Here is a 20,512-nt window from a genome sequence, read left to right as displayed (position 1 = left end):
GGAGAGCGCTGTGGCTAAGAATGAATGGAGGATGTCATGATTGATGCCCGCTGTGTTTTCCTGTGATATCACGTTCCTCAGCGTCGGAGTCCGGCCCTCAGTTTCACCCCCCCCCCCCCCCCCCCCCACCCCCACCGCCTCCCTTCCTGTCTCGGTTAACAGGACAGTGCCCGATTTGGCCACAAGCGGCATCAAAAGAAAACAACTCCAGGAACGTGAATTAAACATACGTACAGATTCTTTTGAACATCTCTGTGTGTGTGTTTGTTTGTGTGTATGTATGTGTGTGTGTGTGTGTGAGAGAGAGAGGTCTGCAGGCCCCTGCAGGCTGAGTGAATAATTAACAGGGTCAGCGAGTGAAGCAGGGTACCGGGCTGGGTGTTTTGTTACCCCAGCCTCACTCAGCACGAGCACACACCATTAGATAGCCCTCTCTATCCACCTGACTTGTGTGCTTGTGTGCATGTGTGTGTGTGCGCAGCTCGCTACTTTAGATGGTTCTACCATTTGATACCGACAAAACCCTCTTGCTGCTTGGAAACAGTTCCCGACAGAAAGCCTATACATCCCCTATCAAACCGAGACTGGCAGCATCAGCTGCTGTAATCAACATCAGCTTTGTTAGGTCTCGGACACATGGACTGCATGTGCTTACAGAAAATGAGCAATTAACTTTTTTCTTTTTTAAACCATAGGAAAGACCAAATATGTTCAGTGATTGGTTAAATTTAAATTAAATTGCTTCCTTTCTTTAACGCTTCCATTTGTCTTCCTTAAACAAACCTCTCAGAAGTGACATGGAATTGAAAGATGATGCGATACACCACGGCCAGTTTCTTTTCTGCAAACAAAATATGCAATTTTTATTCAGCATTAGTATTTTGTTTACATTCTATTTACAACAGAGACACACGACAGAAAATGTGAGGACTTCATGTCATTTTAAAATGAAAGTAAAACAATATTTAAACAAAGTAAGTAAGCAAGGTGAGCTGATATTTGCATGGGAGGACAAAGACGGTCGAGTACACCAGGATGTAAAGAGCAAGAGGACACAAGTAACAGGCCAGCGCACTATTGAAGACATAACGACATACTTAAGCGGATGATATACAAACATCACAAGAACAGAGACTGAGACTATATGTACTGAAGGAGTTAAAGGATCAGTATTTATGTGGGCTGTGAAATTAATACTGAAAAAATAAATTAAAAAAAAAACAAAGATACATCTTCACAAACATTTTCTTCTTCTCTTCAGACCCTGTTCATAGCTTATGTAGCATCTGCAGGCCCACCTACTGCCCAGATATGATACTGAATAAGATGATTACAATTCAAGTACAACAGTCTGTTCTCAGCGGGGCTGGTTTGGGCCGTGCACATATAACCGTAGCTCACAGGGAAAGGAAGATCCTGAAACATTTCTCAGTTAGTTAGTATAAAGAACCTCTGAACATGTTGGCTAGGTGTTAAGTTTCTCAACAACTTTGAGTGGTTAACCGAACATTTCTCCTGTGCCCTTCACATTTACATTGCTGCTTCTGCTTGTGTGTGAGGTGTTGTTAAGTTGGTAAATAGTCCAAAAATGCTGTTGCAATTTGACCTTAAAAAGTAGATGTCAAGTTTGTGCTGCAAAAAAACAAAAGAAAAAGAAAAAAAAAAGAGTGACAGAAAATACAGTATGTGTGACGTGGTGGTTCGATAAATCATCCAACTGGAGGTCTCACGTTCATGAGATTTTCATGTGCACCTGCCGTTGTGAAATATCCATTAGCAAGATACTGAATCCCCCCAAAGACACTCTACCAGCTCAAATTATACTTTGATCTCGTCGACAGGGTTTTACGAAAAGAGAATTTCACTGCAGGGATCAGTGTCACTTTGACACACTACTATTCACTGTTAAAGTAGCTGCAGGGTTCAGCTTTCGTTTCTTCTTCTTCTACTTCTTAGACCCATCCTCCGTCTGCATTTAAAATGAACAGACATGGCAGCTTAATGCTGGCCAAAAACAAAAAGACTAAAATAATGACGACAAAGACGCCACTGTAGGCAACACCTATCTCACTGAAAGAAAAGACGAGAAAGAATTCTTTGGGCATATACATGAATTAACTAAAGACAGCACAAAAACAGTGACGTACCTCTTCTGCTTTGTTTCACCCACTCACACTCCGTCTAATGGTGTAGAATGGTCTAAAGCATTGAAACGACAAGCACGCATACACACTGGCGTTCAATCATACACGTACATTTTCATTATAAAAGGCCACGAACAGAATGTGAATCAATCACACTCAGAATTAATATAATTATATAAAGTCTGCCTAGTTTGTGCATGAAACTCAACAACAAAACCAAACAGACTTCCAGAAAGGAAGTGAAGCATCCCGATCTGAACAGTATAATTCAAAACTAGCATTTGCAACACATGTTAGAATTAATACATTTATTATCAAGCAATTAAATTATAAGGCAAATGATGTACAAAGTCAAGTGTAGCAGTGAAAATGACAATCAAGTACTGAATGTTTTCTTTTCTCTAAGTGATGAAGAGATGAAAGATGCAGAATTTAGATCTGGAACTGATGAAGCAAGTAATCGTGAATCAATAATGCACCGGCTCATCCCTGATCACCTGAATGGATGAGCTCGAGCACATTTCTGATCTGGCTTTTGCCTATCCACAGTATCCTAAGTAGTTATCATTAATAATCTTTTAAAGCAACATGATCACCCTTTCACACGGATAAGCCAAACAGAGTTCAGTAGAGTTATTCTCTCGCAGAACAAAGGTGAGTCAAGAGACAATGGGAACACTGCACGGCTGGAGTGCAGTCACAAGTTGGCACAACCATGTGAAAAGGGAAAATAGTCGAGATCAGCCTGAACACCACAGTGAATACTGTGGATAATGCATGCGCAGAAAGCACCGATCTGTTTTTAGCTTTGCTTGTTTCACCAATATGAAGGACACAACATTGTGAAGATTGGAGCTTGAGAGTAGGGAGTGTATCTGCAATAATGCCCTAAAACTACTAATATATGAAATAAATTAAAAATAAGACAGGTTAAAAAGGTCCATCTTTAAAATGCATTTGTACAGTAATAAATAGACTCATCCTCTATTTACAGTTTTACCGGACACTTGAAGAGTGCAGTTAAAAACGTTAAATTCTAAAGATTTCAAAAGCTGTTTTTTTTTACTTATTTGTTTTGTTCCGAGGATGAGGGGTTGGCGCTCAGGATTTCCCCTCTTCTTCATCCATCCACTGGTAAGAAAGGCAGGAAGACAACAGAGAACATGCAGCAGAGAAGGTGCACGTGTGGAACCAACGTCCTCCGGCGTGTCTTTCCTGTGTTTCATCCTCATAGACTTCCCAATTTAGTTTTGTATTGCTGTAGCTGCTGCTGCTGTTAAGAGTTCTTGTTAAATTTGCCTCATTGCACACATACACATTCACCCACAAACACACAAACACACAGATTTTTGAGCACCCGATGCATCGCTCTGTCCCCACACGACACATTGCATATCCTCCTACAGCCCGTTGCTCTGAGTAGCAGTTGCCTTTTGACGCAGACCTAAGAACAGCTTTCCTCCCGAGCTTTCATACAAACATTGAACCAAACCTAGAGCTGAGTCCTTAGGGCAACGTCTTCCTCGGCCCCCTTTGCTATTCAAAACATTAATTTATCTTCTTTTCATTTTTCAAGGAGCCATTGCGTTTGTGTTTTCCGTTAGCCACGCTCTCGCTGTGGCAATGTCCGTTAGCCATGTTACCGTCATCTCTGATGTTACCATCCCGGCCGTGGTCCCCGACCTTCCCCTTCAGCAGTCGTACCAGCCGCCGCAGGGCAAAGACTGTTAGGGCCAAGGCAGCCGCTACAGTAACAATTACATCCAGCAGGAAGTACTGGTAGGGGTACACCTCATATACAGCTGAGCGCAGGTGGTTTGCACCATTGTGACGGAGGATGTAGCCAATCCAATAGACGGCCCTGGACACGGGGTGGCCTGGTTGATCTTTGTGAATGTTGGAGAGAAGACGTGCTTGTTGGCGGTATCTAGGTAGGCGGAAACATAGGGATTAAATAAACCAGAAGATCATGACTATCTTCACCATGAAGTCATGGAGCAATGATCATAAACCATGTCACAAATCATAAACGACCATAAACTGTCACCAGATGGCATTGGCAGACACTCATACAAAATTCATTTGGGTGTGCGTGCAGTGCGAGACAACTCTAACCTGGTGTCTTTGATGACGCTGGTCAGGGCAACGTAGAGGTCTTCCTCGGACATGTATTTCCAGTGTAGCATGATACCCATACCTTTCGCAGCCACGCGAGTCATAGTGTCATAGTGGTCTCCGAACAGGGGAACACCTACCACAGGAACCCCGTGATACATGGCCTCGTATATGCTGTTCAAGCCCCCGTGGCTCAGAAAGGCTCTCGTGTTAGCATGGCCTAGATGGCAGGGAACACAGGTGAGGTGTCAGTTTTGACAGTGACATTTTAGTGAGTAAGTTAGTTCCTCAAACTGCTGCGCACACAGCAATGCTCAGTTTGACTCCGTGTACACATTTTTCCCACAGTCTTTTTTTCTGCAGCGATTCTAACAAATGTACTTCACCTTAAACGGGCTGACAATCAGGCCCAGTTGTTTGGTTAATACTGCGTATCCACCGCAACAGTTTCAGTGTGCTCGAATGAATATTAAAATATTTTTAGTGCTCACTAAATTAGGTGCGATGAGACCATAACAGCAAATAAAGACTCGAATGTAGAATTCTATCATGTTTTATTATCAACTATTCTTTTTAACCGCCTTCCTGTGACCTACTGTAAAGTCACACATGAAGAATGTTTGCTATTGCAAGAATACGTCTGAATGTTCCTGCATATTCCTCATTCCTGACAGACACAAGTGGCTTACACATTCACATTCTACCCACTAGAGTGGGCAATAAGTACATGTTAATAGGACACACCCTGTTGAAAACTTCCACTATGATGATGCCCTCCTCATGCACTCACCTAATAAGTCATTCTGAGGCATCCAGTCAACAAGCTTAGTGTTGTTGCCAAGGTTAGTGGGAGGAACACCGGAGAATCTATGGAAAGGAACAAAGGAAACCGTTAATACCATTTTTGTTGCAGTTTTGAGTTTTTTAAACTGTGTTGTCATCATAGGGAAGAAACACAAAGCCCACACAAACTTCTCAAATGTTATGCTGGTTACTGGAAATAAGTGTTTACCCTTTCTTGGACTTTCTTTTTCGTGTCCTTCATGAAACCAGATACAGCCTGACTACACCAAGTATTTATTTATCCTTTTAAATGTTGTTTTAGTTGCTAGTTTTCTGCTAGCAGGTTCGACTGCTGTTAAAGTTTAACTGACTTTAGCTGCCTCTAAAACTAACTCGGTCACTGCTCCTTAGGTAATGGACACTTATTAAATGGCATAGCTGGCCATCTGTGTAACATTGTCCCAGAAAATGTCACACAATGGTCATTCTGCATTGTGGGATTGTCAGCAGAAAGTGTGACATGATACGTGTCGTAGTCATTACTTGTTCCGTCGCATTGCTGAATTATTGAGTGCACTACACAGTGAGTGTGTTCACACCTTCAAAATTATAAGTCGGCCTATAGATATGGCGCATGTGTTGGAAGAACCTTCTGAATATGCAAACGCATCCACTGTGTAACACCCCCAGAAATGTGCTGCATTTTGTCCATTGTCCATTGTGTAACCCGTCAGAAACTAAGTGGCCGATAAGTAAAAGTATGAAATCTCAGTATACAGCTCTGCCTATCATCTGCATATCAGGGGTAGTAAATGATTGAACAAGCGTGTGATATCAGACACAGTCCTGGTTTTCTGCTAAATATGTGACAAATAAGATAATACTGACAAGCATACTTTATCAAGTCACCAGAATGACCTTGATGGAACAGTAGGTACTTATTTCTATGATTTCGTAATTGTTTGGTGTTTTTGAGAGTGAAAATAAGGGTTAACAAAATCGACCAACCAGCACTGATTAACAAGTTGTATCTAATTGTTTGGACAGCTCCTAACTCTGCAAATAGACAAATGTTCAAACATTAACCACGTGACATTACCTTCCAAATCAAACTTGGATTTGGGGCCAGTGTGAGAGTGCTTAAAACAGACAGGGCTAAATAAATCAGAATAAACAGCTCAGTCATTGTCACATTATATCTGAATTGTCAGACAATATGAAAAATTAGAGTCCTTAAGTAAAAAGCCAACACAGCTGACTGTTTTGTTGTTTGGTAATCAGCAAGGCCGTGAGATTACTTTTGAGTTAATCAAGTTTGCCTGTTACAATTGGAGCCCAGGTCTTTGTATGTCTGTGAACTTGTTTAGTACATTCTTAAAAAGCAACTTTTAAAGGCATTTAGATTTCAAACTCCACGGTCAATTTAAATCCAGTCGCTTACTCTGAGAGGAGGGGAAAGACAGACCACGAATTCAAGATAAATGGTTGTGGATCCAGCAGGTCTGAATTACCTGCTCATCCAAAATCTCTTTAAACGTGATCCATTCACATTGACTTGAATATCAAACTGAATATTCAAATATTCATATAAAAAAATGCAAGGTTTGGTTTACAAAGTATTTGAACTATCCTAAAATAACAAAGGACTATCTGAACATATATAGCCAAAGCTACCAAACAGGAAGCAGGAAGTATTTAAAATTCAAACTTCATGTCTTTTCATGGTATTTAACAACAAAAGTAGAAGAGCGTCACTTGATCACTCACGGATATTTTAGGTTTCAACCTTTTTTTTGTATATATCACACTGAATGTGTAATCCATGCGTGGCACAATGTATGCTTGTTTTCTGTTATCTGCAGTTGCATGTGGGGTGTTAAGGTGGAGTGAAGCGTTTCCAGAAACGATGCAGATGCATGTTACATTACGACACCCATCTGTTCACTTCTGTCTGCTTCCCTCCCTAAACCAAACCCTTTCATCTCGTTTTCTCTGTTCAACAAAGCACCAATTCATTTTCCTACCAATCAAAGCCTACATTCATGGAGCCAATTATCAATGACACAATTCATTTGGCTTGGTTCTTCCTTCTTCTGTCCGGGCAGTATGGAAGGGCCACTGAAAGTCACATCACCATGCAAAGTCTCACACAACGCCTATGGATTTATATTTTTAGATATCTGCTAATGGCTACAAGTCTCTGACCATTTGTCTCATCTTAGTCAGGTGTGTGCACATGAATACTGATTTACCGATTTATTTATATTATATTATATTATATTATATTATATTATATTATATTATATTATGTTATATTATATTATGTTATATTATATTATGTTATATTATATTATATTATATTATATTATATTATATTATATTATATTATATTATATTATATTATATCAGTAGTAATTACTTTATTACTCATTACAACACACTGAATTATTTGGCCAGGTTGTTAACAACAACCAACAACGGAATGCTTTCGACTGCCACCCATTAGTAACAAGACACAACAAGAACAAACTGATCCACCCGACTCCTCCGAGGTCCCCTAAGCCACTCAACCTCTTGTCTTTCCTCTTCAACTCTCCAGGTCAGTCACTATTTTGCATGTATTAAAAACTGCCTTTATTAAGGAAAATTCTTACCGAGCTTTTTACATGGCTCAGTTGAATAATGTTCTACCAACATTTCCATTTGCACAAAGCCACGGTGTTTTCCCCAGGGTTTGTGTGTTCAAATACACGCCACTGATATCCAAGACTTTCACCCTGTTTAAAAGTAGGTGCAGTGCTCCTCCTAACCACAAATGAGGACTATTTCTTTGAGCGCCCATTTGGTATATTATTCACTAAACGGTGAAACTATGAAAGGTGCAGGTTTTAATAGCAAACAGAAATATAGTGTTACAGCCACTAAAGCTATAGCTATAGCTACAGCTATAAAACCCTGCACCTAATACGTTAGGTGCATCATTGGTCCTGCTCCTAGTAGATCATTCATGAGCAGAATGAAAGAGACACATACGCAAACTACCCTAGTGCTGTTGAAGAAATAGAGGGTGTGGCCGGCATGGAGCTTTAGCAAATAAAGGTCAACCATGGGAACCACTGCTGTGGTTGTGTACGCAATAAAAAGCTTGAACGTTGAGGTTTCCCTCCCATAAGTCTTCATAAACCTGTGTCATCTTCACAAAACATAATGAGGTATTATCATTACAAAGAGTTAAGTGGTTCTATTTGTTAGCTGAAATAAACAACAAAAGAAAAGCAGTGCCAACAGTGCTCCACCTCTATGTGGTGAAAAAGATCCCACTCTTTGAACCATAGGATTCAATGCCAAAAAGCAAGAAAAGATTCAAAGAAGCACGTGCTGCTTGAAAAATAACAAAACCACAACAAAAATCTTAGCTTTAAAACCAAATATATGTGACATAAAAAAAAAAGTGGAATAACTGCCACACAGACACAGCTATGGAGAATGTCTATACAAGTGCAGACTTTGTCGACCTCGTTAGGTAAATTGCCAATTCTAAATGATTCTAAATAAATTGTGCAACAATGAGTCACTCAAAATTATTCACCATCATATATGGAATCAGAACTGTAAAAACAACAAAAAAAAGTGGTCAGGTGAGTCACAAACTCTTATATACACTGAGATAAGGGTTAAGGATTAACAAGCTCATTGAGGAATTTAAGAGCATTGTGAAACATTTCGCTTACCTCTATCAGCTTTTATCTTTTAATCATCTCATTTTTTAGTGTCTATTGCTCATGTGATAGTCAGTGGAACATTGTTATGGGTATGGAGACAAATGAGCCACAATGTGATGTTGTCAGCCAACAGTACTGACACGTACCCTACAGCACAGGCGTGTAGGTATTTGTCCGCATAAGTAGCAGTGAGATACAGAAAAATAAAGAACAATGTGGGTCGCTAAGTAAACATTCTGGTTGAATGAATGGCTTTGTGTCTTTGCTGAGGCAAGAAAAAAAAAAAAGCCTCTTCAGCACACACTCATCCATTTTGTTTGATCAAGAGGAGGGCCGCACATAAATACCCTTAGGAAAATGTGAGGTGATGATGGACTTTGACCTCAAGAGGCAGCTCCTCTCAGAGTCACGACATCCCAAAATGTGTCACTGTGGTAGTATAATAGAAGGGCGTCCACATAAAACAGAATAAAACACTGCAATGCGTCCTGTTACATTCGGAGTATTGTCATCTACTCGGGGCTCGCTACTTTGCAAAGTCGTGTTGTGTGTGAGTGACAGTAGTTTACCTCCAGATGACGCGCTGGGGCAGCCTGCCGAGTGCTGCTGCCAGTTTGTGGGCAATTTCTTGAGAAAGGTACTTCACTCCGGCTCCAAACGACACGACCACGAAGCCGTGCTCCGCTGTGTCGTTCACCCACGTCTCGAATTCCTGCGGGGATAAGAGAAAATATATAAGGGGAAACTAAAAAAAAGACGACACGTTGCCATCAATCTTTAATATGTGCCCGGCTTTATTGTGTACGACACTGGTAACATGCAAATCTTATAACCACAGCGCAGGCAAAGGCTTTATTTCATCATGATTTGATTCTAATCCAAGATTTTTATCAATAGCCAAAAAACATAAAGTTGATTCATGGGTAATGTTGGAACGTTCAAAGTCATCGATTTAACCTAGCTCAACCATGAGAATAAAGATAAGATTTCACTTGGCTTTGGTGGAAAATCTGAGTCAGTGATCAACAATAATCAACGTCAAGTGTCATAAAACTACCTGCGATCAGATACAGAGCTGATACAAGTCTTAACACATTCGCATTGGACGCTCATGTAAGGGATCGTTTGACCTACATTACCACAAGGTAGAGTATTTTTTTTTTTTTTTTCGGTATAATCTAATGAATGAAGACAGTTCCAGAGGAGTACCTAAGCCCTTTGCTGCCACCCTCAATAATGCTGTAAGAAAACTCCATGTCTCTCTGGTTTTCACTGGTTTTCTCTAGTCCTGTATCTGAGACCATGTGGGAGAATTAAATCATGGACATTCACCAAGAAAAATGAGATCTGAGTATCCTGAATGATGAACCTGAGCTGTTGTGAGGTCCTTAATTACTACATCATCAGTATTGGCAAGTCTGAAACTGGAAAAGGCAAGCTGATATCTGTGAGACGAAAGCAGATTATATCATTACCGTCATTTAATTAAAAAGCTTGTCTCAAACAGATACTGGTGTTTAGGAGGAACGCCTTACTTGTAAAAGAACAAGGTCCAAATTAAATGTAACATGCCTCCTAAATGCGGCCCTTATTTGTTGCTATGTGAACGGAAACATGGTCAAACATTTAAAAATGTCCCCATTATAGTTAAAACTAAAGATTCTCATTGCTACCAGTAGAGACTGCTGCATGGAGACCTAACTAGCTGTTGGAAAAAGTAAACGAGAACTCTTTTCCTCAAGGAGCCCATCCCAGGAACAAGACCCAGGCTCAAAGGAGTTATTACCTAGCAAACGTACTTCTTAGAATAGGGTGCAGCAAGGGAGTGTGTGCGGTACATGGAAAAAATTAAAAAATTCTTTTTACTGGTGCACAAAAAGACAAAGTCATAACAAACTGAAGATCTATGAGTGTGTGTGCCAAATGTATAGTGAAATCAAAATACTAAGAAGGGATGCAGTGACTAATGCTTGATGACAGATAAGGGAGCAGCCAATGTAAGCGACAGGATAAGTAGAGGCAGAGAGGTTAAGGGTCCAGCTGCAGCGGCTAAGGCCGGCCCTGGCACGGAGCAACCTCAGGGGCACACTGGGCTCTGTGTCCCAGCCGCACAGCTCTACTGTCCCCACAACGCAGCCTTAGTGACCCCATAAAAGACTCTCAGTGTCCCCTGAGCTCTGCTCTGAACAATGACCTCGTTCTCCCTCCACTTCCATTATAACTCCCTCCACACAGCACGGCACAATGCTCGCTATTGGCTGGCGGGGCATTCCAAAAACCCCCCGCAGCAGATACCGACGGCCCGCGCTCGCAGCGTCCAAACGCTGGACCAACCTCCATCATGACCCTCCTCCCTCTCCGCTCAAAATCTACCGCGTCCATTCAACCCAAACCCATCCTCACCCCGGCCCCGTCTATAAAGGCTCGCTTTGTGGCAGGATGTGATAATAAGATATGTCAAGTGATTAAATAGACAATGGGGACAAGAAAGGGTAGTTACAAAGTTAGTTACTTTTTGGTGTTTTCGGAGCATTAAATGCCAAAAACTAAATATATAAGATAAGTATGTACAAACATATAAAAAAGAACATTTCAGACAGAAATTACAACTGCCACAAGTTAAAAGCAAAACTATCAGCACAGAATCGGAAGGAATCTCACAGATAATGACCACTCTTTTGCAGAGGATTGTCATTTAATGGCAGCATTTAACCTGGGAAAAGAAAAACAGCTGGCAGGACATGAAAGGATTCATGCAAATAAAAGAGACTAAATAAGGAAGAGGCTCTTCCTGCTGCCATCTTATTAACTCTCTTGTCCTCCGTTAGGGTTTACACACATGCAGAGATGTTTTTTGATGTAAAAAACGTTTACATGATTCCCCTGCAGACATGAATACGAAGGACTGGATTTAGACTCTCAAATCGTTAAAGTGCACTATGAACAATATGGCTCTCCTTCCTGCTCATAAAAGCTCAAATTTGCATAATGGCATAGTCAAACGCTGCTACCATGAATAAGCCATTGTGACGCAACACTCCTGAGGGCACTCATTTTGTCATCATGCACTCATACTGGCCCCTGTAGGCATACATATTTTTAAAACGTATATTTTATCATGTAGATCTTGAATTTAGCAACCATCTCTGTCCATATCAAACACGAGGACTTTGCATTAGGGTATACTTAACAGCATAAATGTGTAAAATTTGTCAACAAGCAGGAATATTGATGGTGTACAGGGTCAAAATAAAGGTAGGTTACGCCAAAAAAAACACATTGCATAAGCTTGTGTGTAATGGCTGTGAAAACAGAAGTCTGTCTGTACCTGCCTGCCTCATTAAGTGCATGTCGGCTGTGTGTCTCTGTGGATACTGACCTGTGGCAGTGGGTTGGGAGGTTTGGTGAGAATGCCCCCGATGTACACCACGTGTGGCAGGGTGGGCCTGGGGAACTCCAGAGCCATGTCAGTGCACAGCATCCACAGTCGGCTGCCCTGCACCAGGTCGGCCATGGCCACTTGAGGCTTTACTCCATGTTTCTTCATAATCCGGTCATACTTGGGCAAAGCAATGTAATGGACTCCAAAGCGCTGCACCAGGTAAACAGCAGTGTTTGCGATCCTCTGCATCAAGGACATGCGGTCTGTCAGCAATGAGTTGAATTCGGGTACATACGATAGCGGGGCAGGAGCTCCCACCTCAGCAGGATACCACAAGCCGGTACTGAACACAGCATATTTCACACCCAGGATGTGAGCGATCACAAAACCACACATTTCATTAGGGTCCACTAGCAACAGGTCGAACTTGGCCTCTTTCAGGCGGTTCATCACTTCAACGCTGCCAACGACAGCGTCGCAGTTCTGAGAGTAGTGGTCAAGAATGTCAAACAGCTCCAGAAAGGTGAGGCGGCCTGAGAAGATGTTGGTGACTTTGGATTGGAGGAAGTTGTCAGCCGTGGTGCTGTTAAAGATCCCTGGATAGCGCTGCAGATGGTAGTGGGGAGAAGGCGGCACCTCACGGCCCTCCGAAACTAGAAAATGGGTCTCGTGGCCCTCCTGGTGTAGAGCTGTGGCCAGGGTTTTGAAGATGTAGAGGTGCGATTCAAACATGATGGGCGGGACGACGATCACTTTACCGGCCCATGTTGCACTGGGAGTCCAGGTGAGGACGCCGAGCAGGAGCAGGAGTGATGAAGGCAGCAGCATGGCTGAAAATAATTCAAAACATGGACAGTGTTAGCAGTGTGTGACATCAACATCAAAGAACAAGGCACACAGACATAAAAAAAAAAAGGCAGCAATAACCGCTATTGCTCCACAGTCATAAATCTTAGATTATACACAGCATTAGAACCTCATTGACATGAGAACATTGTGACTACGTAATGTAGTAACGCAATGACCTCGTCAGCCTGGCTCACGCTGTAAAAACGCCACCTTAACACAAGTCACCACTGTGTCTTTTTAGTCAGTCGGGTCCATTTTTGTTTGTACTTCCTGCTTCACCTTCAACAAAGGAGACTGTTTGTACCGTTGAACTTCCCCAGCCACTCGATCTGTATTGATCTAATAAAATAATAACAACCAATCCGAAAATTGTGGAGATGGAGAAGTGGCTGGAAATACTAAAGGGGAAACACACTACTACCAAGTACACCAATCTCAGGTCTGGACCAGGCACCCCTCACCCCACAGCAATGACACTCCTTGATGGCAGCAGCCATCCCCAGCAGGATGCAGCCTGACGCAGACACACAAACTAAAAAACTAAAAAACAACAAAGGCCGCACAAGGTGTTGACCTGGCCTCCAAATTCACTAGATCCCAAACTGATCAAGTATCTGTGGGATTCACTGGAACAAGCCTGACCCATGGAGGCCCCTTCCCTCAACCCACAGGACCCAAAGGCCCCAACTAACAACATACTGTTACTGGACATCACAGGACACACTCAGAAAGCAAATGTCCATTCTCTGATGAGAGAACTGTTGAGGCACAAAGGAGACCTAGAGAATATTAGGAAGGTGGTCATAATGTTATACTTGATTGGAGCATCATACATTATTAGTTTAATAGTGGGAATTACATCATACAAGTGTCAAAGGGGCAAAGATAACAAACTCATTACCGGTCTGCTACAACGCAAGGAGGAAACAACATTTCCTGACCGTCAAACTTCACCTCCCGAAATTAATTCAACTTTCAACTGGGTCTTCACTTCAGTTTTGTTTCTGTTTTCTTATCCATGCTAAGTAGTACTGATAAAACACAAGGGCCTAGTATTTATGCAATTACGTGTTTGAAAACAACGCCTCCCTAATTAACCTCTACTTTCTTTTGACGTATTCTAGTTCCACCTCTTCATTCCTCCTCATCCTGCACACAACCTTCCCTAGCATGAAGTGGGTAGCACCAACGTCATTCTGGCCCTCTGACCGCTCTATTCACAAACACACGCACAAAGAAGCATTATCATGCCACCATGTCATAGTCTGTATGCCTACACTCATTCTCTCCCTCTCTCTCTCTCTCTCTCTCTCTCTCTCTTTCATTAATCAATCCCGGATGGCCTCTTTATAGAAATAATTATTTGCAGTTATTTAAATCTACAATGACTAATACCACACAGTGTCACACCTTGAGTAATGTGCTGACATTCGGAGGAAAATTAAGCATTATATGAGCGAGACTGTGTTCATGGCTTGGAAATGCAGTAGGTAGGTCTCAACAAAGTATTGGTATTCCACATATTTTTATATAAAGCCAACGATATAACGTCTTATTTTTCTGTACTGGAGGTGGAACACTTTTTCCACCAGCCATTTGAAATGCCTCTAAGTGTGGATGTGATTCCACATCTTAATGAATCAGACCGGCAACCTGTCAAGGCCATGTTCTGCCTCTCATTAAAGACGTGCTGTTCAGAACAAGTGAGATGTTATTTTCTCTTGTCAGCCCCACAGGGTATCTCTCACATTACGATTTATCATTGGATGACTAATATCTCTTGAGTGCGTTACCATTACGCTTTAATCTATATCGAATGACATGGCCCTTGTTTTTTTTTTCCTTTTCCTGGTGGCCCTCTGCTGATGCCGTCTAGTATTATGAAGCACATCGGCCACCTGTTTGTTCACAGTATGGAGTGTCTCTCCGCAAATATCTGGGGAGTGGTAGGGAGAGGACTCAAGGTGGCCACCATTTCGTTCAGCATTGTCCTGAGTGTATTGTTACAAACACTTCTCAGCCCAGACTGTTGACAGTAACTATAGAAACCAGTCAGTGTCTACAGAGGACTGTGATGCGTCATGACTTAGGTTACTAACAATGGGGTCTGGTTACCGAGTGCTCAGGGACAGCTGGGGAAATTATCTGGATTAAGAGAATTGATGGGCACCACATGATGGAATGATCTGCGTGAAGACAAAGCGATGAAAAAAAAGAGGCATTTAGCCAAAATGTTCACTTTAAAAGGAACGACTACGGGAGGCTTTATTTCAAAGACTGCGAGGAAAGCTTTTACCCCAAATGAGCCAGCAGGTGAAATGCTATTACTGATAGTACTGTGCTATGTATTTGTCTCAGCAGCTAAATACAATTAAATGATATAAGTATGGGAGGTCATGACTGAGTAAAATGCACAATTAACCCGTCAGGCAGAATCAATTTTCAATTTATTACTGTGACACCAACACATTAACACTAACAGATGGCTTGCATCCAATGCTCCTACATTGAGTGTGCTTCATAGACCTAATCACGGTAATGGATGCTGTTGTGTACTAGATACTTCAAAAATGGAGACTAATGCTCTTTTATACAGACATGTATTCAGGTGCCATTAATACTGTGATCTCGATTTTTACCACACTGCTTTACATCCACAGTTCAAACACCCAGCAACTTCACATCATTATGTCATTACCGCATTTCCAACCATGACTCACACTCAAAAAGGTTTTGTGAAAACTCACAGAGCAGTGAACTATGGAAAACGCTGCGCTCTCTACTAAATGATCTTTTCTCTAGATTAAGAGCCACATAACACAAATGGAGCAGAGACAGAAAAGAACATACTTAGAAGTCTTTGTGTAACAAACCACCACTCTGGCTTAAAAAATGCAAATAATTATAAACTCCAGCCATAACACTGTAATCATCTTCAATTAACTGTCTTGTATTACAGCTTTCTGCTCTGTATTACTGAAAATCAATCCAATTACAGCTCCAGCAGGAAGAATTTTCATCCATTCGGTGGCACAAGATGGTAATTATACAGTGATTATCACTTTCTAATACCCTAATCAAGACTAACGTTTTCTTGATTTAGCACAGCGGGAGGATCAGCCTTGTTGCTTCCACAGTGGGGGTTCATTAGCTCAGTGCACCCTGTTGAGAGGGGAGCAGTGACGCCAAAGAACCAATATTAAGTCAAACACAAGTCAGCCCAAGGTGTTTATTCTGCTTCATATCTTTCAGGCTGAGCAAGATAAACTGACTGTTTGTTACAAAAGACTCCAACTGCGTGACTTGAAGGGCAAGATGGCCTAGTCAAGGCTAGACACACTTTTCACAGTAAAAGTGGGCTTGGACACAACGGCCTTGTTAGCCTTTGAAATCGGTAACCAGCCAAAAGCAGTAAAGTGAGATGAGATCATTAACTGTTGCATGCAATGTTTTTTTTAAAAATTTTTTATTATTATTATTTATATATATCTCATATCATATCACTATTTTAACCCTGATAATGAAATCTAACATGCCAGCACAGTCCTGGGACTGCATATCAACTTTGGCAACAATAATATCTCTGGGCATGCATGTTTTTAAATGTACATCAGGTCAAGTCCATAGAAGCCAGATATGTGATGTGTGGTGAATAACACTTTGTACTTAACTCACAGATAAATTAAGCTAAGGTCAAAAGGCTTTAGATCTTCAGTCTTGGTGAAAACAAAATGGAAGTGACTTTCCCATGTGGACGCACATGAGATGATGTTTATAATGGCAACACTGTCTCTCTGCATGGCGTGCCCTTATCTCTTAAAGCTTCAGTCAGCACTTGACAGAAAACGGATATAGATAAACCTAGGTGCAACAGTCTTCTATACATAAATGCCACACAAAGGCGATATCAGCGCAAAAAGGAGTGTAGGGAAGAAAAGAAGAAGCGGGGTGGACTACAATGCATGCATATAAGCACTATAAATCCACCCACTCATGTGAACCGTTTATTGCGGTTCTCAGTTTTACTCAACAGGCCAGAGTCACTCCCTTAAACGACTTTTCCCCCACTTTAGCCAGCTTTTTGCTTCACATGTAGCTGCTGGTTTGACACTTTCTGTTTTTATGCCAATGCCGCATCACACCAATGGACCAACAAGAACTGGTCAGACAGGCTCGGTGTCTCCAAAGACTTAAGAGTTGCTATACCTAATAAACACTGGCAAAGATGTTATTGTTGGCAGCAAGTTTAATAAACTGTAAGTAAAGAAACATTAATCAGTGTGAATAACAGCTAGAAACAGGGACCTAGGGGCGAAAAACAAATGTGTACTTCAAAAAAAGAAAATACAAAAACGTATTCAGGCCATGGTAACTACTCCTGGGGTGACTTTTATTATGAAATTAGGTCGTACAATCTCAACCAAACAGGGCTAATCCCTATAATAAAGGTTAGCCTTGAGTAAAACCACACCTCATGACATATACACAGTGTGAGTGTTTAACCAATACTAGAAGGAGTGTGGATAAAATCTCAAGATCTCAAGTGAGATCTATGATGACATGTGTGGCGGTGACTTGCATATCTCAGAGCTGGACTGTCCCAGTCACCTCCAGCACACTTTTTTTTTTTTACCCCGAACATCAGGTGATCGCTTTGCCTCGGTGCAGCACTATTGGCCAATCATGTACTCAGCTGTCAGTACTGCAGTCGAGGAAGAAAAGAAAAAAAAAAAGCAAGAGGGAAACAGTGTATTGAGGCCAACTTTCAGGATACACTCAACCACCCACGTGACATCTGAGGTTTTTCAAAAGTGGCATTGCAGCATTGCTGCATACATTCGAACATTCTGAATACCCTATATTCAACAAGATGTCAGTGAATGTGTCACAAGCCAAAAAGCTCAGCCTTCAAATCAAGCATATAATCCAGGAAACATTTGATCATACTTTACTAATACTTTACTAATACTTTAAAAAGGACAATAATCATACCAATAATAATAATTATTATCATAATTATTATAAGTGTCATAAGAAAATATAACACTGCTAAATGGTGGCAGTCTTAATTATAAAGAGGATAAAATAACACCACACTCAATTCTGTAGTCACTTCACAAATACGTCACGACTTGATAATCTTATTCGCCCCTGGCGACTCTTTCCGTGGCGATAATTCGCACAGGACATGAACACAGCACAGCAACCTGCCTGCACCTGTGTCTCAGCCGAGGTTTCAACTCTGGCACCTGAGCTTTTAGCCAAAGTGCACGAAACCAAAATATCAACCGTGACCGTGTCGGGTTACCGCGCGAAACTACAGAAAAAAAGTATGAAAATATTTCGCTTGGTAGAGTCAACGGAGCTGAGCGGACGGCACACCTGTAGCTCACCGCCGTGATGGCCTTACCTTGACACTTTAAATGCAGCTCGGGAGGAGGAGGTGACACAGTAGCAGTACTCCCTGTTTCCCCAGGCGGAATTTCAAGTGACGGGGGGAGAAGATACACAACAACAAAAAAAAAAAAATTAACGAAAAAAAAAAAAAAAAAAAAACTAAGCTAAATTATAGTGTGTAATAAGTGTGACCGGGACTTAAAGTAAGACGGGTCCCGGGTAATGGAGCACGAGCGAAGGGAGCACTAAGCTCGCAGTGTCTTTGACGGAGTGCTGGGAGGAAGGAGGGACTTAACAGCGTAAGATGAAAAAAGGGAGTGGCGGAAAAATAAAGGTGTGGACAATTAACAGCCAATACAGGTAGGCACTCAGCCTCTCTTTCAGGTGACCCCATTCGTGTTGATACTGTCAATTTTCGGGATGGTTGGAGTAAAAGAGGGACTATTTCTATCTGGCTGATGTATAATCACGGACCACGTAATGGCTGGATATTTGTAAAAAAAAAAATAAATAACAATTATGTGTTAAGGTAGTACTTTCTGAGAGGCCAATAATGATGCGGTGTCGACATTTCACCAGCTCACCTTTTAAAGTTGGTATTATAGATTATAGGTCCCTGTGGTGCTGGAATTCAGCCTACTAAAAGTGGATGAAAATGCTCTTTAAAAAAAAAAAAAAAAAAAGTCTTATAATTATTTTTATTTTTACATTGTTTACAGCAAAATGTTGCGTTGACCCACTTTGCAAAACAATGTGTATTATTTTATTATTTTGTATTTGTCTGTGACAATGATATATACTAAATGATAGCTGCTGATAATAGTGGTAGTGGTAAAAGTGGAGTTTTATCCATTTGGAGGCATACACCACCACCACCACACACACACACACACACAAGAGAAGAGTAGCTTGGAAGGGGACTTTGTTTAACTCCCCACCTGCAAACAGTCAAGAAAGACCAGATGGTTATCAGGCGGAGAAAGAGGTGGAGATAAAGAATTTTCCGGGGTGAGTTCATTGTAATTATGCTGACGGTGGAACTCAACTGTCACATGGAGAAGTGGGTCTGTTTACATGGTAAACACTCACACACACATCCAAGCACACTAAAACAGAAGGGTGTGTAACGGTAAATCGGGGGAGGGGGTATCGGAGAGCAAGGCCCTGATGTGTGCGCAGTAAGAGACAAATGGAGGCTTCTTCTCTAACAGTGGTCCATTTGTTTATGCATCCGCCCTCCACACACACATACGCACACACACACACACACACACACACACACTGGGCTTTTCTCTTACAATACATTCATGCCTTCTCCATCCCATTTCCTCTGCTATGCCCTGAGTCATGTGCAGTTCGGACATTGGCTGCCGGGCCCGAGCATCCACTCAGTCTGGAAAAAAAAAAAAAAAAAAAAAAAAAAAAGTTGCTTTGGAACGTATGTTAAACGCCATTAATCTGTTAACTGGCTCCAGCCTTCGCCCTTCGCTCATCTCTTCCCACTTTGCCCCTGTATACTCTTTCTCTCTATTTCACTCTCTCTTTTCTCCCCCCACCCCAACACTCTTCTGACGCTATTGTCTTTCTGCCCGCCCCCTCCCTCGCCCAGATATCAGGTGTGTTACCTGAGCTCCGTATCAATAGTTAATCACCCTGGGACACCCAATCTACAGAGGATGGCAGAACTCTCCCGTGGAGAGTTGCTGTGGTCATGATGTGTGCCTTGCTTTGTGAGAAAAGAAAAAAAAAGAGAGCGGGTTTGCAAGGACTTGCAAATTTGGGTAGGAGTCAAAAAGCTGCTGAGAGAGTTAAGAGACAAATGGAGAGCAGGCCAGAAACGGGCAATGATGAGGAAGCTGAGGGACTTTGGATTGTACAGAGCAGAGCAATACAAACTGATGACAGGGCAATAATTTAATTTATGTATAAGGCCTATGAGTTCCTGTGCCAGAAAAGAACAAAAATGCTTGTCCGGTGTTTTGCGCCTGTCCTTATATAACTAAATGGAAATGGGCAGGGAGCACAACCCCTGCAATAAAATAATTAGGAAGGAGTTGGAGGGCAGACTCTGGTGATGTGTTATATTATTTATTTTTTTATTTATTCATGTAAGGTGAACT

General features: G+C 41.6%; 1 protein-coding gene across 1 annotated transcript; it reads right to left on the bottom strand.

Annotated features, from left to right (window-relative positions):
• Nucleotides 1-830: 830 nt before the first annotated feature.
• Nucleotides 831-18,791, bottom strand: ugt8 (UDP glycosyltransferase 8). The gene is made up of 6 exons (XM_047578624.1): nucleotides 18,406-18,791; nucleotides 12,144-12,976; nucleotides 9,334-9,476; nucleotides 5,050-5,126; nucleotides 4,260-4,479; nucleotides 831-4,071 (listed from the first exon to the last, which is right to left on the bottom strand). Exons 2-6 carry the CDS (start codon nucleotides 12,972-12,974, stop codon nucleotides 3,693-3,695), a joined length of 1,650 nt encoding a protein of 549 aa, XP_047434580.1. The 5' UTR covers nucleotides 12,975-12,976; nucleotides 18,406-18,791; the 3' UTR covers nucleotides 831-3,692.
• Between the last annotated feature and the right edge of the window lie 1,721 nt (nucleotides 18,792-20,512).

This window comes from Mugil cephalus, chromosome 2 (genome assembly GCF_022458985.1).
Source record: "Mugil cephalus isolate CIBA_MC_2020 chromosome 2, CIBA_Mcephalus_1.1, whole genome shotgun sequence".
NCBI lineage: Eukaryota > Metazoa > Chordata > Actinopteri > Mugiliformes > Mugilidae > Mugil > Mugil cephalus.
This window is presented reverse-complemented; position numbering and strand designations above follow the sequence as displayed.

Coding starts and splice junctions, on each gene's coding strand:
- ugt8 (XM_047578624.1), bottom strand. CDS start 12,974: ATGCTGCTGCCTTCATCACTCCTGCTCCTGCTCGGCGTCCTCACCTGG. Junction 4,480..5,049: donor GCCTCAGAATGACTTATTAG/GTGAGTGCATGA, acceptor CCTGCCATCTAG/GCCATGCTAACACGAGAGCC. Junction 4,072..4,259: donor AGCGTCATCAAAGACACCAG/GTTAGAGTTGTC, acceptor CCGCCTACCTAG/ATACCGCCAACAAGCACGTC.